Source organism: Narcine bancroftii, chromosome 1, assembly GCF_036971445.1.
Source record: "Narcine bancroftii isolate sNarBan1 chromosome 1, sNarBan1.hap1, whole genome shotgun sequence".
In the NCBI taxonomy this organism is placed as follows: Eukaryota; Metazoa; Chordata; class Chondrichthyes; order Torpediniformes; family Narcinidae; genus Narcine; species Narcine bancroftii.
In genome coordinates, this window is record NC_091469.1 from 2,639,957 (window position 1) to 2,667,336 (window position 27,380).

The window sequence follows — 27,380 nt, forward strand, 5'->3', positions numbered from 1 at the left end:
TATGAAGGGAAGTCGTTTTGAATGCGCGTGTCAATTTCCAGGGAATTGCGTTTTTGCAAGTCCCAGAAGAATATGTTGATATGTATTTACAGGAGATTCCTGGGAGAAAGGGTTTCGTGAAGATTTGAATAGAAGCATGTGGTGACATTTAAGAGGGGTAAGGGTGGTGGGGGCGGGGGGGGGTTTCTCTGGGCAGATGGTCTCTGGTGTGTGCGTTCATATGTATAAATGTCCTAAAAGAGAGGTTTGGTAGTTAGAGGTATCCTTGAAGGGTGTGTCGAAACTTACAGGAAGCCCCACAAGAGTGCATTGAAACGTGCAGGGCATCCTCGACAGATTGTATTCATAGTTGCAGCGGCGAGCTGATATTGTAACAAAATATTCATATTTTGTGGGGGGGGGGAAGAGTTCAGGAGAGAAAATGTGACGTTTCCAGGAGTTGCCCGGAAAGTGCATTGACATTGCCAGGGTTCTTGTCAAATGATTGAAGCGTGCACCCAGGCGGTGGAAATATATCCAAGCCACTGGAAACACTGGGGAAGAGGCGAGCGAGCCCGACCAGCGGCGAGACATCCTGAGCAATGGCCGGGGTCAAATCGCGCCGAGGGGATAACAGGGGGGGGGATGTTTAACTACATCTCCCACAGTGCCCGAAGATCGCAAACCCCGGAAATCGCCCCGAATGAAGATAAAAGGCTCGGTCCGGTCATTCGGGGAGATATGGAGATTCTATTTCGAATCCCCTTCAAGCCAGGAGGGCGTGGATTCCGTGCCACAGAGGGTCTTGGGCGGGTGAAGGAGGTCACGGTCACGGACGGGGTGAAGCTGCGGGACCTCATAGCATTGATCTCATGCAGAGACCCAACGGTAACGCGGTGTTGTAATGGGCAAATAATGTGAAGTATTGTGAGCGGCAGCGCCAGTTTGGAGCCGCTGGCTGGTTTGTCGACGATGACCACAGTCAGCAGCCGCAGAGGGGGGGGGGGGGGGGGGGGGTGCGGAGAGAGGAGAGCACATCCTCTGGGCTGTCACCCCCCCCCCCCCCCCCCCCCTCAGACAGGAGGTTCGGCGTCCACCTTCCATGGCGCCGCTGACTTGACAGGACAAGAGCAGCAGTCCCAGGTGGTCCCTTGTCTTCTCCTCGCCGGGACATGGCGCGGAGCGGGCAAGCCGGAGCCGAGGAGGCTGCAATCCAGCAACCGGGCATCTGGATTCGGGCTCTGGCTCTTTCTCACCTGGACGAGAATTAGTTCGGCTCCTGGTCTGGGGACTCAGCGGGAGAGAGGAACGCGACTCCACCATCTCCCCCACCCAACCCTCCTCTGCAGGAACATCCCCGCGCAAAAAGAAAAGGCGAACGATTTTCTTTCTTACTGCGTGTTTTAGAAGAGAAAAGCCGAAGGGCCGCCAGCAGCGGTCCCTCCCGAGCCTGCAGTCCCCGGCCGGCTGGCTGCTGTGGGAGAAGGGCCGAGAGTTGCCCGTGGCCCGAGTTCCCCTCGGCGCTGTTTTCAATGGTTCGCCTGGTGACTTGGAGGCTTCCGTCTCTCGCTCTCCTCGTCTTCTTACCAAGTGCCATGGGTTGCATCAACAGCCTCGCCTGCAAACCCAGGGTGTGCCGGGACTCCATCTCCCTGCAGGAGATCTCGGCCAGCATCGACAGTCACCCCACCAGCCTCGACGAGTCGTCGGACATCGTGCTTCGCTACCGGACCCCCTATTTCCGAGCCTCGGCGCGGATCTGCGTGCCCCCGATTCTCAAGGCGGACACCTGGGTGGTCGGTTGGATTCAGGCGTGCAACTCCATGGAGTTTTACAACACGTACGGGGATCTGGGCCGGTGAGTATGTGCGCGCGTGTGCGGGGGGCCACGCCGGCCCCTGACAGATGGAGACCCCCGGGCTGACACGAGTGTCGGCAGCCGGGTCTCAGGGGAACTCTGGCCATTTCATGTGCTTGGATCCGCCCGTGCGCGAACGGGTCGGTGTGACCCTGTCGTGCAGTTGGCAGGGAGCGGAATGTCAGGGACGCGCGTGGGAGGAGAGAGGGAGCGGGATGAAAAGCCAGCGGCTGCCGCACTGACATTCCCAGGGGCTGAGGGTCCGTTTGCTTTCCGCATTGGGCCAGAGAGCCCGGTTTCTCTTTCAATTTCGCGCTGTTCGAGTGGCCCGGCAGCGGTGAGCGGGTGTGAAGAACGTGTCTCCCGCACGGCGCTTCCCAGTGCGGCTTCCCGACCCCCGTCCAGTCTTCCCGTTACTCCGAGTGATTCATCGCCGCAGCCTTCAGTGGCGAAAACGGCCCTCGCCCTCTCTCCTCCAGTGGTGAGCAAGTGGAGATTACACTTTCAGTGTCAGAAGTTAAAACTGGGGGCAAAGAATGAGCCCAGTGGCTCACCTTTCTGGTCGGAACTTTATGCAGGTAAAATCCACAGACACGCTGTTTCCAACCATAGAACATTATAGAAAAGAAACAGGAGTTCCCCCTCGTGTTTTCTTTAAGCTTTTCACTCTTAACCCACGTCCTCTGGCTTGTATCTCACCTACCTTCAGTGGGAAAAGCCAATCTACATTTACTCTCTATCCCCCCCTCATCATTTTAAATACCTCTATCAAATCTCCCCTCATTCTTCTGCACTCTAGGGAGTAAAGTCCTCACCTGTTTAACCTTTCCCTGCAACTCAGTTCCTGAAATCTGGGCAACATCCTTGTAAATCATCTCTGAACTCTTTGTATCTTATTGATATCTTTCCTGTATTTCAGTGACAAAACTGCATACAATACTCCAAATTTTACACAATTTTAACATAAAAGCCAACTCCTAGACTCAATGCTTTGATTTATGAAGACCAATATGCCAAACACTCTCTTTACAAAGTGATGCCACTTTCAGGGAATATGTATCTGTTTGATTAAGTTTCCAGCATCTGCAGTTTGATGTTTCTTTATCTTAAACTGTTTTAACTGCATTATAAAGAGCATCGGTACTCCTTTAAATCAAGGTGATATATACTGTTACAATATCCATCTGTAGCAGGGGTGGCCAACCTTTTAATTTTAAGTTTTAAATTTATGGTAACAGGCCATTTTGGCCCACGATTCCATGCCGGGGGTGAAGGATAATTGGGTGGCACGGACTCATGGGCCAAAATGGCCTGTTACCGTGCTGTATGTCTAAATTAAAAATTTTAAATAAAACGGTTGGCCACCCCTGATCTCTAGGAATTTCATTGTGCAATTAACGTGATATTTGCAGGAACAGAGTTGTCTCTGAATAAACATTACTTTTGGAACTAGTTGGCTAGGACCAACAAACCACATTTTAGCAAAGGAACGTGAAAATGAGAGAAGATAATGACAATGTAGAGATATTAAGGTTTAGAGCTCAACCTTTTCTTTGGCTATGATCCCCTTAGTACTCTGCTCAAAGTTAGTGGGCTTCCTTTCCTCTGAAGCAGTCAAGTTTACTTGGTTTCTTCCGTACTTCTCTGCAACCAACGACATCAAAAAATAATGATTTCAGTCTGTAGCCCCCCCCCCCCCTTAAAATGTGCAGTTGCCCCTGGCAGGGGTGGGGGGGTGGGGGGCAAGCTTAAGGCCCACATTGAGAATGGTTGGTTTAGAGTGAAAGACAGACTTGGGGGACAGGGGCAATAGTGCCATGGTTCAATACTGGAGCTGCTCAAAAAGCCAGAATTGGAACACAAGGATATCTGTGGGCTTTAGATCAAAAGGAGAGAGGAAGGGTTTGAACATAAGGATGAGAGCTTTCAAGTCCAAGCATTACTTAGCAGAGGCATGTATCAGCAACCACAGGAATCATGAATGAAAATGGGTTTGTACATGTGTAGATTGGCTCTCAATGACCCCCAATTTGGAAGGGCAATATGGTCAAAGACTCAAGACTGGAAGAAACAAGTGTATGAATGAGAGTTCCAGCAACAAATGAGCTGAGGCCACTCAGAGCCAGTAAATTGGTAGTTCTAATGAGTAGCCCATCTCAGGGTCAAATATGGAACAAATGTTTTAAAGGTATGCTTCATTTTCAAGCACTGGCTAGCAAGGTGGATGGAGACAGTGGCATGGGAATGGTGCCTGTGGAAATGACTGTAGATGGTGGCTTTAATCTAGTGAGAGAAAACGTTGACATCAGATTTCAAGCAAACTCTCCAATGAGTTAGAGATAGTGAAGGGATTGAAAAAAAGGTGGTCTCAACAAAATGAGGAAACTAATAATGCGGATTTTAAATGATGTTCTCAACGACGGCATGTAGATGAGAAATCAGAGGGCCTCGTGATGGAAAGACTGGAACCAAGAGAATGAAGTCCCTGAGTAGGTCTACAGTGGTGCGACAATGAGGGTGGATGATAAGATCAGCCGTGCCAAGGACTGCTGACAGGCTGAGAATGTTGAAAAGGGATAGACTATCTTTATTGATGACTAAAAGTTCCTGTGAATGAGAAAGACCGTCCACTGGAAACATTCAAACAAGCAGTCCCAGAGAAAATGGGTTTTGACTGCATATTCAAGGAAAGAGATGGGTCAGAAGTTTGCAAGGAAAATGGGGTCAAGGGTTGGCTCTTTGAGGAAGGGGGCAATGGAAGTAGATTTCATGGGGGGTGGAATGGTGAATGGTAATACACGAGCACAGTTAAAACCTCGAATAACCAATAAACAGGCAAAATATTGTCGTGCATAGAGTGGAAAGTCATATAATGCATATAGTGATAGAGGCAAGGACAGTAGTTCCTGTATAACCAATGTGCACAGCGCAAACCCTCAATAAGTAATGTACATATAAAGCAGAGGAACAGTAATTCAAATACAATGTGATACGCATATAGAGATAATATAGTCGCGGTCGAATATTTTGACATACAATTACAGTGTACTCCTTGCATAAGTAGTGTGACTGATTTCTACCTTACTGATCACAAATACCTGACCCCATGATGAGTATATTCCCAGACTGCTACCATACACAGAGCTGGCAACTTGATATGTGTACTTGGGCAGAAACCTGACTCAGTGGAATCATCTCTCGCAGCAGAAATGAGGCTTCAGTCACATCCGCCCGATCAGATAGCTCTGACTCAGCTCTTCCTTCTGACACCTCATGATGCTGTGGGAGTGGGATCTGTATAGAGACAATGAGATGGTGACAGACTAAAAATATCATCCACTGTGAGCTCTTTTTGAGCCAAACTGATCCAAATCAAAACAATTGGACGTGACCCAAGAGAAGTAACATTGGAGAAGTGTATCCCTATCTACACCACAGTGAAGGGAGTTGGCATGTTCAATAGTAAACTCTGGTTTAATCAAAAGTCAAGCAGCCCCAAAACTGGTGTGTACCAGCTCCCCACTGTCTGATTGACCAGACCTTCTGCTCACACACAGGAATCAAAAGGCATGGGTTTTTAGCTGAACCACAGCTCATAAAATTATATCCCCAAGTAACAAAATCAAAGTCTACAGGTGTCTGTAAAGGCTTTAAGCAAATGGAGTGTTTCTAGCTCATGGCTAAAAGGACCCTTAGTCAGGGAATGAGGCCAAGTGTGGACTGAACATGTGGGTGGGAATGCAATCACCGGATGGCTGCCGTGGTTCAAAATGGTGAGTCACTTGCATCTTCCTGAAGGCATTAAATAAATGGTGGCCTTGCCAACAATGTCCATGCACAGAAAATTCACACAGTGGAAGGAATGCGTGTGAACCTAGCCCTGATCTGTCTATACTTCACATGATATTCAAAAGCAATCCATTTGAATATATGTATCCTAAAACCACAATTATATTTGGATTAATCATCAATTAAACAAAAACAGAAATCACTTATTTAGCCTTTCAAGCTTATTCTATCATTTTTGACATAAAAAATTCAATATCAGTCTTGAAAGCCTATTTTTTTGTTAGCTGTGGTGGTAGAAAATGAAGGCTATGCCAAGCAATTTAGTCCATTTCAGTACCAGAAAGATGTCAGTCCAGCTGATCAGACTTCAGAGGGCATGTGGCTCCTATTTCTCTCAGGTAATTGTTAGTCCATGGAACTCCTTTCCCTCAAAGAGCTGTGAGAGCAAACTCCTTGGGTGTATATATAATGCTGAGATTTCAACTCAGCAAGAGAATCAAAGGAGAGGCCAGAAAAGTGGTTAAAAATATTGAATTGACCACGATCCTATCGAATGGTGGAGCAGGCTCGAGAGACATAACAACATAAGAAATAGGAGCAGGAATAGGAGGAAGAAGCTGAGTGGAGCAAGAGGTCAGGTGACCTGAGAAGCGGAATTTTAAAAAGGGGCAAGGCAGCATCTGGAAGCTGAGTGGAGGAAGAAGCTGGAGTATCACTATAAAAGTGAGGGACTGGTGTAGTGGAGGTCATCGAGGGAGCGGGCTGAGTCAGAGCGGTAAGGCTTTGGCGAGAACAGGTAAGAGGCAAGGGATAGTAGGAGTTGAAGTAAGAAATGGCCACCCTATTCAAGGATCAAAAAGGATTCAGCAGGTAGACACAGGTAGGACAGGAGAGAGGAAATATATTTTAATCAAATTTTCATTTTAATAACAGACTCACAGAAAATAGCCAAATTCCTTTCCAATCAAGTTTTTTTTCCCACCTGAATAGAAACCAAAGGCCCTTAACTTCTCAAAAGAAAATGACATTACATTTCAGGCGTATATTTTACAAAATGATTTCCAAAGAGAACAAGACAATTGATATGAATTGATATGAACATTAAAGTAAACAACTTGTGTGAGTTGAACAGAAATTGCAGGTGTCCGGAGTGGAATTCCTAATGTAGAAATATTTTTTGAGGACTATGTTTCTCTATGATTCCAGGACAGTGTCAATCTAGTTTATTATGGCTCAACCACCTTTCTATATTGGTCCCAAAATACTCCACTCCCCAATGGAAAAGCCAGTGTTACCCTTGGTGGATATGAGTGGTTGGGCATACCGACTAAATATTTATCATCTTTCAGCAATTCTATCAAATTAACTTGATATTATTTTAAGTTTAATTCCGATCATTGGACATGTGTGGATGATTTTTTTTAAAATAGGCAAACACCTGGTGAAGATACCTGGAAAATATTCAGGTCTTGCTGTGTAGCTAAAGTGTGGCAACATCAGAACTAAAGCAACTACTTTAATGAGAAAGATGTGGCTTGGGGGTTTAGTAATATTATCACATTGTCAAGAGGGAAGATTCAAAACAAAAACCTTTCTTTGTCCATATACCAAACTTGTCTTGGGAACACTGTTGTGTAGTTATGAATCCTGTGTTCAAACCATTCCTTCACCTTCTTCATCCCTTTTCTGTACTACCCTCTCTCCAGTCCTACAACATTTTGCCTACCTTTCAATTTGAACCATTCTCAACCTTTTTCTTTCCACTCACATACCACTTTAAGTAATCCCTATGCCATCGGTGCTCTGTGATTAGTAAGGGATTGCTTAAGGTGGTATGTGAGAGGGAAGGGAAGGTTGAGAATGACTGCTCTTGACCCAATTGTTACTGAAATATTTTGCTTGAGAAAAATTGTCATTGGCCCATTTCCTTTGGAGTTATGAAACCATGCACATAACAAGTCAATTAAGTACGATTCAAATTTCCATCCACATACCACCTTAAGCAAATCCGTACTAATCACAGAACACCTATGGCTAAGGGATTGCTTAAAGTAGTATGTGAGTAGAAAAGGGTGAGAACCACTGCTCTAATATGTCCCCAATTTCCACCTTCAACACATTGGGGTTGAGTCTCTGTTATTTCATGATAATTCCCTGGGGTCTGGTTGGTGTGTGCACTTGATGTTGGGTGGGGGGGGGGGGGGGGGGGAGATGGGTGGTCTGATCAGACATTAATCCTAATGCCTGGACCATATAAGAAAGATTTTCTTATCATAATTGCAGCTATGTCATTAACTAACTACGTCATAAGCACAGGATTTCTCTCCCTAAATTTATACATTTCTCCACCTCTCCTCCTTTAAGATACACTTCAGAAAGCTCCCTCTCTGTCTAAGCTTCTGGTCTTCTGTCCTAACAAATGCTCACGTGATCAGAATTTCTTTAATTTACTTTCTTGAGAATCATCTTGGGAGATTTGTCAAGATTAATAGGACTTTACAGATGCTCATTTTACAATGATGAGATTGATTCCAGTAATGAAGTTTAAACCATCACTATTTATCTGGTTACCACAAGTGCTGCAAGACCAGAAACAGTGGCCGCTCAGTTTTAATGTTTCTTTCGCTATTGCTCATTAAGCAAAATTACTAAAGTGAAGTTGAAAGGTATGAACAATGAGAAAAACAATCTGTTCCAGCATAGTTCTGACTAAAGGCAAAAAAGACTTGCATTTCTCTGGTGCCTTTCTTAATTCTGGAACATTCTAGAGTACTGAGCAGCCAATTACATCCTTTGCAGAATTTGAATCGCTGTGATATTGTAGGAAGCAGGAGAGGCAATTTGCTCAGAGCAAAATCCAACATGTCAATGAGATGAAGTTCAGTTAATCTGTTTTCAGCAGGTACTGGTCATAACACATTTTGTTAAATATACTGCTTCAAGCTAATGTGGGCATTCTAAATTATCCCATGCAATCGAGGACTGGGTGCAACTTTTCTCTATCCCATAATTTAATTTGGGAAAAGGATATTTTCAGAAAAAAGGAGAATAATTTTTTTCTCTCATTGAGTTGCTGTGATCTGGAATGGAATGCCTGGTAAGTGGTGGAAATACGGTCAACAACTTTCAATAGGAATAAACACTTGAAAAGTCAGCATGGGATGGTGTGGCAAAGAACCTTCTATATACTGCTCAATTCCATGTGAATAGTTCCATCAGGCTTCAAAAATGGAATTACAGAATACTCCTAATTTCCTATTTGATAGCAATGACTCGACAACAGATCCATCACTTTCAGGGAATAATGTATCTGTATTCCCAGAATACAAAAAGGAGCATTTCATAAAAATGGGAAGCTTTAGCATGTGAAAGGACTCCAATTTACCTAATAACTTGAATGCAACTGGAAATCATAGCCCACCATCCATGCTGAGAGATTGCTGCACTGCCTGAGGTGTCATCAGGTGGTTGAGATTTCACACCAAGGAAGCTACAGAGTGCTTTACAGCCAATGTACTTTTTGTTGTAATGAGGAAACAAAAGCAGCCAAACTGCACAAATCAAGCTTCCAGCAAACAGCAGTGTGAAAAATGACCAGATAAAGACATTTTGGCAAGAGGACCTTGAGCAAGGTCAGCAAGGAGGATGTGCCTGAAGGCAGGTGGAGCAGGGGTTTAATGTCTCATCCCAAAAGCAACATATCCAAGCAGAAACACAAGCCTCAGTGCGTAGTCTACATAGAACATTGCACCACAGAAACAGCCCCTTCTTGTCTGTACCAAACTATTTTTCTGTCTAGTCCCACTGACTTGCACCCAGCCCATCGCCCTTCATACCTCTCCCATCCATGTACCTGTCTAAATTCCTCTGAATTGTTAAAATTGAGCCCACATTCACCACTTCAGCTGGAAGCTCATTCCACAATCCCACCACTCTCTGTGTGAAGAAGTTCCCCATAAACTTTTCCCCTCAGTGGAAAAAGCCTGCCTACATTGACTCTGTCTATACACCTCATAATTTTAAATACCTCTATCAAATCTCCCCTCATTCTTCTACGCTCCAGGGAATAAAGTCCTAACCTGTTTGACCTTTCCCTAGAACTCGGCAACATCCTAGTAAATCTTCTCTGCACTCTTTCCGTCTTATTGATATCTTTCTTGTGGTTAGGTGACCAAAACTGTACATAATACTCCAGTTTTGGCCTCACCAATGTCTTATACAACTTTAACATAACATCCCAACTCCTTTGATTTATGAAGCTGATATGCCAAATGCTTTCTTTACAACCCAAGTGACATCACTTTCAGGGAATAATGTATCTGTATTCCCAGATACCTCTTTTCCACCATATTCCTCAGTGCCCTACCATTTACCATATATGTCCTACCTTGGTTTGTCCTTCCAAAATACAACACCTCACATGTATCTGCATTAAATTCCATCTGCCATGTTTCTGCTTATTTTCCAGCTGGTCCAGATCCCTCTTCAAGCTTTGAAAGCTTCCTTGCTGTCCACAATGTCTCCAATCTTAGCATCATCTGCAAATTTGATATAGATGATAACGGTCCCGGTCTCTGAGGCACACCACTCATCATAAGCCTCCAATCTGAGAAGCAATCTGTAATGATAGTGGTTGTGCTTGATTATAGTTCCTGTTTGATTAGACTTAGCTGCAGCAGGGGGCTGACACAGAGCAAGAGACTACAGTATGTAAGGTTTGTAATGGAGGCTTGTAGCCTCCTGGCATGCCTCATGGGCTGTTTACATCAACTTTAAAGTAACGAACCTTTCCTTCATCCATGTGTTGTCTAAGAACTCACACATACAAATACAAGATGAAACACAATCATCCACCACTACTCTCTGGCTTCTCCCATGTAGCCAATGTCGAATCCAGTTTACTACCTCGCCATGAATACCAAGGTAGTAACCTTCCTAATGGACTTCCCATGTGGGATCTTGTCAAAAGCCTTACTAAAGTCCAATGTAGACAACATCCACAGCCTTTCTTTCAATCACCTCCTTGAAAAACTCTATAAGCATGACCTATCAGGCACAAAGCCATGTTGACTATCCCTAATAAGTCTCTGGCTATCCAAATAATTGTATATCTGATCTCTTAGAACACCTTCCAATAATTTACCTTCTTCTGACATCAGGCTCACCAGCCTATCATTTCCAGGGTTACTTGAACATGAACTACCTTCCAATCCTCCAGTACCTCACCCATGGCCAAAGATATTTTCAATATTTTTGCCAGAGCCCCTGTAATTTCTACACTAGCCTCCCTCAAGATCTGAGGGAATATCTTGTCAGGCCCTCAGGATTTATCCATCCTTGTTTGCTCTTAGACAGCAAGCGTTTTCTCTTCTTTAATCTGTGTAGGTTCCATGGCCTCGTTGCTTGTTTTCCTGACTTCCCTTGACTCTGTGCCAATTTCCTGAGTAAATGCTGATGAAAAACTTCATCACTTTTGGCTCCATACGTAGCCAACCACTCTGATCTTCAAGGGGACCAATTTTGTCCCTTACTATCCTTTTTCTCTTAATAAACCTGTAGAAACCTTTAGGATTTTCCTTCACATTGTCTGCCAAAGCAACCTCATGTCTTCTTTTAACCTTCCTGATTTATTTCTTGAGGTTTTTCTTGCATTTTTTATGCTTCTCAAGAATCTCATTTGCTCTGTGGTGCCCTTACCTGTTATACACCTCCCTCTTCTTCCAAACCAGATTCGCAGTATCCCTCGAAAACAAAGTTTCCCTCTGCCTGTTAAATATGCCTTTGATCCTGACAGGAACACGCAAACTCTGTACTCTAAAAAATTCACCTTTAAAGTTCTTCTACTGACCTGTACATCATTGTCAGAAAACAACTTATCCCAATCCACACATGCTAGATCCTTTCTCATTTCCCCAAAATGAGCCTTTCTCCAATTTAGAATCTCACCCCGAGACCCAGACCCATCCTTCTCCATAATTAACTTTAAATGAATGGTATTATTATCACTGGATCCAAAATATTCCCCTACACGTACTTCTGTCACCTGTCCTGTCACGTTCCCTAAAAGGAGATCTAGTATTGCACTCTCTTTAGTTGGTACCTCCATATATTGATTTAGAAAACTTTCCTGAACACATTTGACAAATTCCTAGCCATTTTACAGTATAGGAGTTCCAGTCAATATGTGGAAAGTTAAAATCCCCTACTATCACAACCTTGTGTTTCCAGGAGCTGTCTGCTATCACTCTACAGATTTACTCCTCCAATTCTCGTTGACTATTGGATGGTCTATAATACAGCCCCATGAATGTGGTCATACCTTTCCCATTCCTCACCTCCATCCATATAGCCCTTTGGTCTGTCCTGCCTGAGCACAGCTGTGATATTTTCCCTGACGAGCAATGCCTCTCCTCCCACTTTCATCCTCCCCAGTTCTATCATGTCTGAAACAAGGGAAGCCCGGAACATTGAGCTGCTAGACCTGCCCCTCCTGCAATCAATTTTCACTAATGGCCACAAAATTCCACATGCCAATCCACACTCTAAGCTAATCTGCCTTTTCTACAACTTACATTAAAATAGATGCATCTAAGAACATTTTAACCTCATACAACCAATTGACCTGGCATTACATGCAATTTTAACACCATCTTTTTCTTCCTCCATTCCTCTATCTGCTCTGGTACTCTGGTTCTCATCTCCCTGCAAATCTAGTTTAAACCCCTCAGAGCAGCACTAGCAACCTTGCTGCAAGGATATTAGTCCCCCACCAGTTCAGATGTAATCCATCCTGTTGGAACAGGGGTCCCACCTTCCTTGGAAGAGAGCCCAATGATCCAGAAACCTGAAGCCCCTCTTCCTGTACCATTCTTCAGCTACATGTTAAGCTACATTTCCTCCTACTTCTAACCTCACTAGCATGTGGCACGGGTAGCAATCCTGAGATCACAACCCTAGAGATCCTGTCCTTTAACCTAGCGCCTAACTCCCTGAACTCTCCTTGCAGGACCTCCTTACTCACGTCATTGGTCCGTGCATGGATCATGACATCTGGCTGCTCACCTTCCCTCCTGAGAATGTCATGAACTCAATCTGAGATATCTCAGGCTCTGGCACTAGGGAAGCAACATACCATCCAGGAATCTCAATCCCTTCCACAGCACCTTTTATCTGACCCCTTAACTATGGAATCCCCTATCACGACAGCACGCCTCTTCTCCTCTCTTCCCTTCTTAGCCACAGAACCAGACTCTGTGTCAGAGAACTGATTGCTGTGGCCTGTTCCTGGGAGTATCCAAAATGGTATACTTGTAATTGAGGAAAATGACCACAGGGGTGGCCTGCACTGCCTGCCTGTTCCCTTTCCCTCTCCTAACTGGCACTCACCTATCCCCTCCTGTCCTGTCTCACTCCTTAATAGGAGATCCAGTATTGAACTCTCTATATTGATTTAGAAATCTTTCCTGAACACATTGGACAAACTCCAAGTCATCCAGCCGTTTTACAGTATGGGAGTCCCAGTCAAATATGTAGAAAGTTAAAAACTCCTTCTATCACAACCTTATGTTTCCTGCAGAGGGAGAAAACACAATTTATTGAGTCTGAGATGAGAATCCTGCCTAAAGAGCAATGAATGCCAAATCTTTAATCTTGTTGATACTTGTCCAGGTGTAGAAATCCACAAATCTTAGAATACTTCAAACAAGTGCTGAGCTGGCTAATTTAAAAGGTCTTCCATTCAACTTTTCCATTCCACCTTTACTGCTGATGTAAGTTGACTAATTAGTGAAATAAATGTTGGAGGAGCTCAGATTTAATTTGGTCTTTGGCAATGATTCCAAGATATAACATAACATCTATGCAGCTAATGTGAAATAGCCTCTCAAAGTTCAATCATTTTGGAAGCCCCACTGAAATTGGAGTAATGCTGAAGCAGTGAAAATAATCAGACCAAATGGGAACTGCTAGATAATACTTCGAGTTCAATCCTGACTGCCCTTGGGTTACTTCTGACAAAATACTGTATCAGTGGTAATAAATTCTGCACCAAAACATTTACAATGACCGAATCAAGGCCAAGAAAATATCCATTACATCAGTGCTTGTTTCACTTTGCAGGAATCCTTCTAGGAATGTTGATATATTCCCAGGAACTGAAAAGCTTTCAGGCATCCATCCTGACTGCCCTCAGTATTTCACTCCCCAATTCTAAGGTCCAGGCATATCATCGGAGGGAAATCTGTAAATACTTGCACTCTCTCATCAGTGACATCTGAAAGTACTTTCAAGGATGGCAGGTCTTCTCCTAAATTCTGACCCACTCGGAGTATTCCTGCAAACATTAACATTACTGCATGGGTATATCCTTCAGAATTTAGGATGGGGACTGTGGGTAGGGGGAGAGGTCCTAAAATATGTTAATTATTCTGGGAGCTTCTGCACTTTGAAAGATTTAAAAAGCAGGAACAGATTATGTGTGGGCTCTGAAGCAAGACACACATATTACAGCATTTGTGTATTCGCATACATTGTTCATCAAGGAGCAATGATTCTCACTTGAACCTCCAACCCATTGGTTCAATCAGATTCTGGTGTTACATAGATAATTATCACCACCTTTCAATGTGAGGTGATGCCACTAGTACATTGCTTAATAAAATCAGTGTATATTATCCTGATTTCATAGTCCTTACTTACTCCAAAATTGGCACAAATTGAGAATACTGGCTTTGATTATGTCCTCTGTCTTTTCAAATGTCTCTGGATTTTCCAGCTAGTGTGCACTAAAGGCATTACCTCCAGATATTACATAGAATATCGACCACTCAAATAGACCATGGGGGCCCCCAACTAGGCCGAGGTTGATAAAGTTTTCTCACATCAGACTTTATCTCACCCTGTTAACATATTATTTCCACTCCATTCCTGTCCACCTAAATAATTAAGTATCACCCTGGCATCAACTGCTTTATATGTGTTAAGCTCCATTCTCCTGACTGTCTGTGTTTAAAAGGATTCTCCCAAACTCCCCACAGGATTTACTTTCTATCTGTAGACTATTCATTTAGAGAGGATTTCGGGAGCAGATCAATCAATTTTAGTAATGTCACTTTTCACAACCAACATTTGTGCCAGGCTTAAGATGCAGCTACTGTTGGCTCTTTTGTAATGTTCAGACAAAAATTGACTGCATATTGAGAACAAGGATGGTTCATCCTGTTCAGAGATTAAACCCATTCAATGAAATCCCATTTCATTCAGGACGAGAGGAGCTATGAAATTCAACAAATTCTTCTTGAATTAGAATCTACATCTATTCTAAAAATGCAGGCTAGACTTAACACAAGTGCTAATTTGACCCATTTGACTCATATAGAACGGATTTTGTGGTGGGAAGAAGAGAGATCATTTATAACTTAGTCTTACACAGACTAACCATGTCATCCTCTGCTCTTATGAACTTTTCCAAAAACCTGGTTGGTTATTGTATTTGATTCTATTCTTTGTCATCATGCGTTATTTTTCTTTGAACATTTTGCATATTTTAAGTTTTATTTTAATTTGAAAAAAGTCACAATTTCACAACCTGAATTATCTAAATCCATCGAATTTGATGCTGGTTTCCCCAAAATCTCAGTTTATGTATCTGTTGATGAGCCGGTTGTCATTTTACCATTATTTTTAAGCTAGAGGTTAAACTCAATATGCTTTTAATTCAGCAGTATGGGCTTTCTCCAAAATTTATGAATGAGTCATGATTCATGCTTGGCTCTGAATTCATACAGTGGTGTATTCAAATCTCCATCCCAGTTACCCAACCAAGAATGCATAAGGGTGCAGCCATCATGGCAACTGTTTTGAACATCTGGCACCAGGTCACTACTCGTGTCCAATTGGAACAGCTTTTCTCAACAATAAAGACCCTTTCAGTTGACCACTGTGCAGGCCAATAATGATAAAGGCGTGTCTTCTCACCGAGGAAATGCTCTATTATGCTGGTTGGCAATGACAACTATGCTAAATGGAATAGACTATGTTTAGATCAGGCAGCTCAAAACTGGTTCCTCCATGAGATGGTGTGGACCACCACTGTACTATGTAGCCCAGTCACCCACCATAGTTTTCACTCTGTACTACTATTAAGTAGGGAGATTAACTGGTTTACTGATGAGTGCTATGAGTGACACCAAAGATGCTCAAAATGAGATGCCAACTTGTAACACAGGACTGGATGCATGCTCAACAGCATCTAAAATAAAGCTAAGTGACTTTGTAACCACCAGATCAGATCAAAGCTCTGGACTTCTGTCACATTAGTTGTGAATGCCTGTGGACAATTGAACAGCTAACAGGGGGCAGTGGTTCCAAGAGCCTTCCCACATAATATTGTCCTAGCCCATAAAGGGATTACAGAAGACAAGGAAAAAACATTCACAATAATGTGCAGCTAGACCTTGATAGTAGGAAGGGAGAAGTGTTGAGAAGATGATCCATCTTGGCTTTCTCTTAAAATTCCCATCATTAAGGAAGACTGTCTTCAGCCAACTCAATATATGTTACCTGATCTAAAGCACTGGATGTAGCGAAGTCCATGGGACCAGATACTTGTCTGGTTGATGTCCTAAAGTCATAGATTTTAGCCATGTTGTTCCAGTCCAATTGACTTAATGTGGATGGCTGCCCAGGCACAATCTCTTCACAAAAAACTGAACAAAACCGGTCTAATTACCATCCATCAGTCTTCTGTAAATCACTGAAGATGTCAACAGTAATTCAATCTCCTGGCCCCTACTCATCAATAACCTTCTCACCAACACCATTTGGCTTCAGGATCTCATTACAGCCAAGGTTCAAACAATGAGAAGAATTCCAGAAGTGAAGTGAGATGTCTGAGGGTGAAATTGAGGATCCCCAGTGAAACTGAAGTCATATAAACATCTCAGCCAAAATGCTTCTACACTTGGAGTCATATTTGAACAAAGGAAGATAGGTGTTGGTGGTCAATTATCCCAGCCCAGAACATCCTGCAGGAGATCCTCAGATCATGATTGACCTTCCTTCCAGCATACGATCAGAGCAGGGATGGGGAGGGAGACAATCACTGATGACTGCAAAATGTTCAGCTCCATTCTCAACAAATGAAGCAGATCACGCCTGGGTGCAACAGCACCTAGAAACATTTGGAAATGGGCTGATAAGTGACGGGTAATATTTATGCCATGAAAGACCCAACAAGAGTGACCCCAACCAGTTACTGTTGATATTCAGTGGCAAGTCCTCACCATTGTGGATTGCCATTGCAGCATAAATAGTTCAGAAAAAAGATTAAATTCTGCTTTTTCATGAAGTGAATGACTCAACTCCTGACACCCCAAAGCCTTTCTTTCAGCTACAAAGCATCACTCAGGAGTGTGATAGAATACTCTCTCCTTGGTTGCATGAATGCAGTTGCAAACACATTGATGCAGCTCAACATCATCCAGGAAGAAGCAGCTGCTCCACTGGTACTCTCCATCACCCCAAACTCATTCCCTCCACAACCAGTGGATGCAGCTTGAACCAACTACAAACACCATGACGTGGCATCAAGGTTGCTTTGATAGCATCTTCAAAACCCACAAGCACAACCATCAGGAAGGTTAAAGGCTTCTGAAGGATGCAATAAGTCACTGCTGCAGGCTCTGTTCAAAGTCACACACACCCTGACTTGGAGATAGATTGTGGTTTCTCCATAGTTCCTGAGTCTAAATCCTGGACCTCCCTCCTGAACAACATCTTTCCCCAGGAAGATTACAATGATTCAAGAATACAGAGCACTTCACCTTCTCAAAGGCAATTATGAATGGGTAATAAATCCTGGCCTTTTTCTCGATCTCCAAAAATGAACAAGTAACAAAGAATGAAAATATTGCCTTGTTGTTTGTGGGATCTTACTGTGTGAAAATGGGTGCTGGATTTGAGATAATGGCTTGAAAGGTGTAATGGGAGTACAAGTCATCGTTAATCCATCATTTGCTAGTATCTAGCAACATGGGATAACTAGTTTATGCAAATTTCAGTAAGGCTCCAATTCACATTGCAGGCTGATGGTTAAAGGAGTTTTCTATTTCAGGGCCAAAGCAATAAGTAAAATCCTGGTCTCCAAAATTAACAGGGCAGTAAAGAGTTGTGGTATGTCCTCACATCAGTAAGTAACACATTAAAAGCTTGTCTCTCTTTGTAGCTTTGCCAAACGTATGAGTTTTAGGACTTCAGTTTCAGGAACAGATGGTTTTATTTTTAAAAATCACAGAAAAAAAGATCTTAAATTATGCATCATTTGGAGCACTGTAATATTGCATTTATCAGGTTCCATAAATATGTTACAAACATTAACTTAATACAGATCTTGTTTAAAGTGGCATTTTTAAAATCAAGAAGCCAAGGAAGGTACAGAGAAAGAACTTGCATCCTTAAATATTGATGTTCAATTCCGAATGAGCCAGAGGGCTTTAAACCAACAAAATACTTTCCAAATGTGGTCAGTGTGCTGTAATACAGGAAACACAACCGTTATGGGGTTATGGGCAGAGGGTGGAGCCAAAGTAAAAAATGAGTTCATATTACCAAGGAGCCAGCATGGGCGCAACAGAGAGAGTAGCATCCTTCTGCTCTGTGTGGTTTATTGATAATGTCTCAGATAATGCTTATAAAATGGGGAAAATTAAAAATGGAAATTCTTTCCATGGTCTTTTATTTGACTGCAAATGGAAAGTACCAAGTCTTCCTAATAATATTTTAAAAATTAATTAAATGTACATCATTCATACCTTGGCTTTCAACAAGAAGTGGGAGATGCAGGTTTATTTAAGAGGAAACATCTTGGAACATGAGATTAAAGAGAAAGACAATGGTATTGGAAGAGAAGGTTGGTGTGGTCAATGTGTCGAGTAAGTGGAATACGAACAACTGCAGAGTTGACGAAGGTAAGGGATTTGGATTTTGTCAAGGGTGGAGCTTGTCAGGAAGGTGAATAGTATTTCGTGAAATAGACCTATGCTCAAATTGGAAAGTGCAAATAGGTCGTGGCACTTTGACAGGTGAATGTATTTAATTTCTAAATCAACCTTACACAATATTCAAATCTTAGCAACTGTTTATGCAACATATTAAATTTCTGTGTTCAACATTCCCAGAGAGTAGTCCCTTAGAGAGGTTTATATCTTTCTCTTTGACAAAGAGTGGAATACAGCAGCAAAAATGTGACCCTCAACTCTATTATTACAATTACGCCAAGGGATTATCCTTGGTTGAATGAGTGCAGGAGGTCCTGCCAGGAGCAGCAAGACATAGATTGAAATAAGATGTTAACTTGGCAAAGCTACGACCCAACATTGCATGTGTCCGAACCAAATATAATAGAGGGGAGAAAATGACAGGTCAGTTCGATGGCCACTTGAAGAAGTGAATGGGGGGGGGGGGGGGGGGGCGGAATAATTAAACGGCTGAAGGGAAGAGGCAACTTCAGAAACAAACCCATGACCTGACACTTACAGTACAGATATATACCTGGGAATGTGAAAAATTGCCCAAAGACAACCTATCACAAAAATAAATTGCCAAATACTACCAAATCAGTCTATCCTCAGCAGTTAGATTCCAATAACCTGCTCATCCATGCCAAGTCTGAGCTTTCCTTGGAAGCATTCAGCTCTAGACCTCTTGGGCACACAATATTTCAACTGTTTGACCTATTAGTCCACATCTCTGTCCTGCAAATTCTTTCAGATGCTTATACAATTTTCTTTTTAATGTTACATCCACTACTATTTCCTGCAGAGCTTTCCTGATCATAATCACATTGCCATGAAAAAAAAGTGTTTTCTCCCATCACTGTTCTTTTTCCAGTCACTTTTGCTCAACATCTTAGTTCTTGACTGTTTGCCGGTTGAAACTATTAATGAACTCTTGAGTTGGAAGAAAAAGAAGACCATTCCGTTCTCTCATTCAGTCATCAGTCAACTCTCAAAACAAGAACAGAATTATATGAATTTTACAATTCAAAAACATGGCATTCTGACCAGCTAATATGTCTGAGTCTGCAGTGGATACAAGCCTCTATTTAAATGTAGATTGAGCCTGCCTTGGCATTCTGTTGGAACCTGGTTGTAATCTTGAGTTTACTCTGTATAACGTTTATGATTTTAACTACAGTTTCCCCTGTTCCAAAAGCAATGCCCCAGCATCGTCAGTCCCTCATCCCTGGAATTATTTTGGAAAATCCCTTCTTCATTGACTCTTTCCTAAGGTTGGGCCCAGAACCAGACACATAATTCCAACTGTAGCCAAACAATGTTTTATAAAGATTCATTATGAGTTCTTTCTCTTGTACCCCTGTCTCAAGATCATGGATTTTTTTTTACTGTTGCTTTTTCATATCACTTTGCAATTGTTTCTATAAATTCTGCACATATGCCAAAAGGTCTCTGTTCGGCAACTTTCAGACTTATGCCATCTTGTTTATATTGCTTCTTCCCATTCTTCTCAGGCAACATTCCTCACCATTCACAACACCTTTCAGGGCCATCTGCAGATTTGAGAACTGTATCTTGGAAACCCAAAATGAAATTATGGATGCACATTGAGGAGCTCCAGAGTATACACCTCTCCAGTCTGAACAAGCTATCACTAATTCTGTTATCCAATATTTAGACTACTTTCTATCCAGGCTACTGCACCTCCTTTACTCAATGGGCTTCAATCTAGATGATGAGGGTATTGTGGCACCTTACTAAATGCTTTTCGGAAAGTCATACACATCAACTATATTCCTCCAAAAAATGACATCAAGTTAATTCATCACAATTTGCCTTTAACAAATCCACAGTTGTCCAAGGGACTGCTAATTCTGTCCTTGATTATTGTTCCTCAATCTTGACTCAACACACAAGTTTAAATAAAAGGTGGTTGGGTTTATTCCTATGTCCTTTTTGCGTAAATTCCTTACAGACAGCGCTGATTTGAACCCAGGTCTCTGGCGCTGTAATAGTGTTGCGCTAATCGCTAAATTGTGCTGCCCTACACTTGTCCTACCCCACAAGCAAAACTTTGTTTCCACCTCTCCCCCCCCCCCCCCCCCCCCAACCCCGTGAATTTAGCAAGATTCTCCATAAATGCACTATGCTACTGCCTGCCAGCAGCCACATTTCAATAGGGTATGGATTTTGACGCAATTTGTTGTCCATTGCTAATTGCCTCTGAAGTGAAAAGGCACCTACATTGGAAGAGTTGACAAAAGTTGTGGGGGTGAACTCCCCTCTAGACCTGGAATTGTTTCTTCTGGGGAATTTGGCAGTTATAAAAGTTAACTTTTCCAGAAGTAAATCTAAATTAATTAAAATTACGCTGTCAATAGCCAGGAAGTGTATAGTGGTAACAAGAAAATCTGATTCCCTACTTCACATTGATCGTTGGAACATGAAAGTGAAAAGTAGTATTCCTCTTGAGACGATTACTTATCGTCTTAGGAATAGATATAGTATGTTCATTGAAATTTGGTTCCTTTATTTCAAATACTTAAATGCCCAGATCATATAATTTATTTTGATATTTGTTAATTAGTTACTACTTATTAGAAATGTAATACTTTTAAAATCATGTGACTCTGAGATGTCAAACCTTTTCCCCTATTGCTTTTTCTTTTCTATTTTCTTTCTTTTTTATCTCCCTCTATTCCCTGCTGTCAGTCCCCTTTTCTTTCGAATCTCGGGGTGGGGGGATGCAGTGGGAAAAGAGGGATTTCTCCTTTCCTTTTTATTTTTTTTTCGATCCTTATGAAAGACTTTCTATGATTTCATATTCAATGTGTTATTGTTATATTAATTGAGTCCTATATTCTGTATTTTATTAAAACTTAAATAAAGTATTTTTAAAAAGGCACCTATATTGGTGGGTCTGTGGTCACATAGAGGTCAGAGTAGGTCAAGATCGCTGAATTCAAAGCCAAGTAGTGTTTTCCAAATCTAAGTGTCTTTGAATAAAGTTGCTTCAGAATACCCTCTTAGATTTACAAGTAATTGTATGCCCTGAGCTTTGGTGACCCTCACATCATTTCTACACTTACCCTCTCAAAATCTTACCTAATTTTCAAGGCCTCTGTCACAGTAGCACTTTTTACTTTCAGTGTTTAAGTTCTGTCTCTCATTTTTGGTGTCATCCTCGTAGATCTTCCTTCTGCAGGGCCCTTTTTTAAAGTGGAGAACATTTTGGTCAAGGTCATTGGTAACATGCAAGAAAGACTCAGGATTTTCTGTTGCTAATCATTCGCCTTAACTAGTCTTTTGCCATCTTAAACAAGGTCATCCATCTTATTGTCTTTTTTTTTCCAAATTTTATTTTATTAACACGTAATCAAAATTACATACGTATGTCAAAATCCCTCGCACAGAAAAAACCTCCAAAGAAAAGAAAATAGAAAAAAGGGAAGAAAAAAGAAAGAAGAAATAAACTAATTTAATAATAATAATAATACTGGATATCATTGTAAAACTATATATTATGTTAATCACAACCTAACAATAAGTACATGATATGTATAGAAATTTTAAAAATTGTAATAAATGTAAATTATACCTTCAATATGGAATAAAATATAAAATATGCATAATTAAAGCATAAGATGGGGCCAGGGAGTGACAGATTACCCCATATTAGCTAATAATCCTAATATGATTAATTATAAAGTAACCACACCAATTTTTTGCATATATGAAAACCAAATTTTTTTAAAAATCTCCGTACTTGTTCTTTAAATTGTATGTAATTTTTTCCAAAGGTATACAACTTTGAATTTCGCTATGCCAACACTCTAATACTAGATCTGTTTCCAATGTTCATGAAACTGCTATACATTTTCTAGAAACTGCCAATGGAATCTTTAAAAACTCCTTCTGAGACCAATTCAAATTAGACCCTGGGTAAACTTTTAATATATCTCCTAGCAGAAATAGCATAGGCTTTCGTGGAAGTGGAGTCCATATTACCTGTTGTAGGAAATCAATCAATTTAGTCCAAAAGGAATTCAATTTAGGACATGTACACATAGAATGTAAGAAAGTACCAAGGTCCTGTTTACAACAAAAAACATTTATCTGATAAGTCTAATTTCAGCTTATTAAGTTTTTGAGGTGTAATATACAACTGATGCAAAATAATTATATTGAACCATTCTATATCTAACATTTATTGTATTTTTCATTCTGTCATGACATATCTGGGTCCAATTTTTATCATTTATAACTATACCTAAATCATCTTCCCACCTCTGCTTGGATTTATGAAAGTCTTTTTTTCTAAGATCCTCTTAGAAGTAAAAGATATATAACCAATATAAACTGTTTAAATTTGGATTAGTTATAACAATTTCAATTTCATCATCTTGTGGTAATAAATATAGTGAAGTCAAATTCTCTCACAAAAAGGCCTTTAATTGATAATATCCAAATATTGTAGTATTTCATATTCCATAAATAGTTTTCAATTGATCAAACATCATTAAACGTCTACCTTGATAACAATCTTTAATAAAATTTAATCCTTTCTTTGACCAGCCAATAAAATTCTTATTGTCCAACGTAAAAGGCATCAATTTATTTTGCACCAATGACATATTTGCTAATCTGTATCCCTTCATCCCATCAGTCTATTTACCTTATGCCATATTCTTATCAAATATCTCAATATTTGTGTATCTACTTCCCCAGTTAATAACACCTCATTTCATTTATATAATACCTCTTTAGGCTTTTGTTCACCTCTTTTATTCATTTCAGCATTAACCCACACCACATTATCTCCCTCCTCGAAAAAGGAGGAAAGAAATTACAGTTGGGCTGCTTTACAATAGTGTTCAAAATTAGGAAGTTGTATAAAACCCGATTCAAACCTTCAAGTCAATTTCTCTGTAGAAATCCTTGGCATCTTATCTTTCCATAAAAAAACTTCCTGGGAACGACAATAGGTAAAGATTGAAATAGATATTGAACCTCTCCCACCAAAAGATTACTACTTGCTTCCCCCAGATGCAGAAAAGTGTCCTGTATAAATTTACTATCATCCAGATTTGGCGCATAGACATCCATCAATGTCCATTGTTCAGAGAAAATCTGGCAATCAATTAAAGCAAATCTACCAAATGGGTCTAAAGTCATGTCACAATAGGAAGATTTTTATTTATTAAAATTGGAAACCCTCAAGCTTTCATATTGAAATGTGATGTCACTACTTTACCTACCCAATCTCTCTTTAATTTCTGATGTTCCTTTTTGATTAAATGCATCTCTTGCAAAAAAGTAATATCTACTCTCAATTTCTTAATATATGTTGAAACTCTTTTTCTTTTAACAGGGTTCTGAAATCCATTTACATTAAAACTAATACATTTTAATTTTAACTCACTACCCATTATATCATTTTAAATATTCCTGCATATGTCCAAGGTTATAATTACGTCTAGTCAGTCCCCAGATCCTAATCAATTCCATAAACATAAAAACCATCCTTGAATCCAGTTATCGGATTATTGCTTGATTGAACAGAAAAAGAAAGAAAAAAGAAAATCCCCTCACGAGCTCTGTCACACAGTCCCTTGACAATGCTACCCCCCTCCATTATTCAGGTTGCAATTAGTTTTACAATAGTGTCCTTCATGCGCTCAAATCCTTCATACATTATGTCCATTTTCCCTTGAAGAAACTGATTTTCCAACTCAAGATCTTTAGCCTTTCTACTACTTCATTATTTTTTACTTGCATTTCTTTAATCAAATTGTAGACTTTACTAACTTTAGCATCCATTTTATTTTCAAATCTTCTAATATCACATAACTAGCCTTAATTTATCTATTATAGTAGTCAAGGGGTCTTAAGTAGAAGTAGCAGCCTTAATTTTCTGCCTTACCCTCTCCTCCTCGTCCATGCTCAAGTCTCCTTCTTCCTCTCTTATAGCTCCTGCCTCTTTCCATTGTTCTTCTTCCAGTCTCTCTGCATTCTCAGCCAGCTGTTCTTCTTCTGTCATCCTCCATGATTATCTGGGATCCTGGCCCACAGGCTTTGTGAGCTAATTTGCCAGGGCCTCTCGTTGCCGATGATCGTGCATGCGCGATCATGTCACTCCCCTCCCTGACTCGTCTGGGCGTCCTGTAGTTGCAGTGATGCCTCGGCTCGCTTGGGGGGTGGGGGGAAGAGAAGAGTCGGGAGGCTATCCTCAAACAGAGAGCCGACACTACTCCAGATCCCAGCTTTGTCGATAAGGTAGCCCCTTCTTTGTCTTCTCTCTTTTTCTTCTAGTCATTCTATCTTTTCTTCCACTTCTTTATCCTTCTTGGGTGGCATTTTTATGTTGTCTCCAGTAGTTCACCTTCACTGTAAATGAAATTTCAAACTTGTCTCTTCACTTTTTCTTTTCTTTTTTAAAACTTTTTCCCAGTGGAGTCAGATTTCTCGTCCTGGCTCTACATCATCACGTGATGTCCCCCATTCACATAATTGTCCACGGTGACGTAACAGGATGGTTGCATGTCACAATCACCATTCCAATCAACTGTCATCTTCAAATAAACCCTGCAATACATGTCATTTGTAGAGCACCTTTCTCTTTCAATCTTTTTATTGAGTTTTATAGAACAAGAACATATTCTTTAGAGAACCCAAGGTTACCAAAATATGAAGAATACATTTCCAAAAATAAAACATTTGTAGAGTACCTTTAACTTTGTAAAATTACTATGGCTTGTAGATTTGTAGGATTTTAGAAAACTTGATTAAAATGTTTGGTCAGAATAATTTGCTTCAGGAATAGCAGAATTTCCTCCAACCACATTGTTGGTCCTTCTAATGTATTCAATGATCTGTCCAAATGGGTTTTCAACTGCTACGTAAAGGACACTGCTTGAGCTTCTCCAGCATTTTGTGTTTTTACTGGACATATCAATTTGTATTTCTGCAGAACCTTTCATAATTTCTGATTGTCTTAAAACCTTTTTCAGTCAATTAGGAACATTGAAAGTGCAGGTATCTTTGCTATGATTCTTCTCATGAAAAAATGAAGCAGGTCTGGAGCTTTGGTAATGGGTACTTTAAGTAACACAACCACTTTGCTCCAATTCATTGATTTCACTTTTCTTGTGGAAACCTTTTTCTGGAGGCTAAGGACACTGGTGGACACGAGATAAAGTTTAGATTGCTGATCTGTTTATGAAGAGATCCTCTATAGTGGTACAGATAATTTTAAAGACATTGCAAGCAGTAACTGGACTACAACTACAAAAGATGGGCATGGAGCTCAGTTCATTGGAGAATGAGTATCCATGTTTGAAACCTTTTGTCTTTCCTCATTTTCTTTATGTACTTATGCCAGCTCATAACTACATTATCCTATCAAACTGCAGTTCATTAAACACAAATAAATGGTTCCCTTACCTTTGACTCTTCAGCAGTTTAGCTGCCAAGACGTCCCCATTTTCATTGCAGTTAAACAATTCAGGATTAGAAGATGTCCTGTTAGACAGGGCTGTCATTTGATTTGAATGTATTGTGGGTTGTTGATGTGGATGTTAGGCATCTTGAACGCAAGAGAGCGATATATATTCTGTTTAATTTTTAATAATTATTTTAAACTTATTTTACAATGTATGTTTAATCATATGGGAAAGGAATTATGAAAAGATTTTTGCTCATGGAAAAAAGATTTTGAATGTGATCTAATTTTAAGAACATTTCTCTCAATAAAACAGGTCCAGTTGGGAACTGCCAGATCTCAGAGATGGAAAAATTAGTGCAATAAGTGACTCTGATGGAGTGAATTATCCATGGTACGGAAACACCACTGAAACCCACACAATAGTGGGGCCAACCAGAAGGGAGGTCCGCTTTACCGTCAGCATGAATGACAACTTCTACCCCAGTGTCACCTGGGCCATCCCTGTTAGTAAGTCCAACGTACCCCAACTATCCAGTATTAAGAGAGACCAAAGTTTCACCACCTATCTGGTTGCCTCCAATCAAGAGACTGGTGAGATTATAGTCTTGCAAACCATCAAATGGAGGATGAAGCTTCACATTGCAGTGGATCCCAAAAAAAACCTTGGGGAGCGTGCTGTGCTGATGGAGCCCATCAATCAAGAGCGTCCTCTGATTCTCACCAAGACTGAGCCAATTGTACCCAATGTGCTGAGGAAACCCAATGCAAATGATGCTCAGGTACTGATGTGGCGACCAACATTTGGGGAGCCACAGATAGTCATCCCTCCGAAGAACTGAAGGGATAAACAACCACTAACAATGCATTGATTCTCCTCAAGCATGGCTCTGGGAGTTCAAAACCAACACATGCACTAATCATTCAAGAATTGCTCCACCTTGAACCAAATTGTGGGGCGAAACATCACTGTGCTAAAATCCGATTCGTTTGCTGAGTTAAAGGCCATCACACTGTGGGATCACCTCATCTTAAAGACTCTAGCTTTGGCTTCTGATCCTCAGTTGAAGCATCGCACAAGTCAACGAAATTTTATTGAATGTTACTCAAAACTGGAATGCAATTGGACATGAACAATCTTTTGCAAAATTTTGTTTTTGTACAAAAATAAACTCTCTCTTGACCATGCTGCCTTAAGTTAGCGAAAGTATTTCATTGCAAATATTTGCCTTAAAAGTCAAAAAGAACTTCACCATGAATATAAATTGAATGCTGTTTCATTTTGACTGCAATATGCAAT

The 27,380-nt window shown here is 41.0% G+C and overlaps 1 protein-coding gene across 1 annotated transcript; it reads left to right on the forward strand.

The window, feature by feature from the left end:
• Nucleotides 1-1,051: 1,051 nt before the first annotated feature.
• On the forward strand, nt 1,052-27,277 carry fam78ab (family with sequence similarity 78 member Ab). Its single transcript, XM_069918587.1, has 2 exons — nt 1,052-1,837; nt 26,397-27,277. The coding sequence occupies exons 1-2, from the start codon at nt 1,512-1,514 to the stop codon at nt 26,920-26,922; spliced, it is 852 nt and encodes a 283-aa protein (XP_069774688.1). The 5' UTR covers nt 1,052-1,511; the 3' UTR covers nt 26,923-27,277.
• The last annotated feature ends 103 nt before the right edge of the window (nt 27,278-27,380 follow it).

Excerpts from the sequence above, each read along its gene's own strand:
- fam78ab (XM_069918587.1), top strand. The coding sequence starts at position 1,512 with ATGGTTCGCCTGGTGACTTGGAGGCTTCCGTCTCTCGCTCTCCTCGTC. Across the intron at positions 1,838-26,396 it reads ACGTACGGGGATCTGGGCCG|GTCCAGTTGGGAACTGCCAG; the intron begins GTGAGTATGTGC and ends TCAATAAAACAG.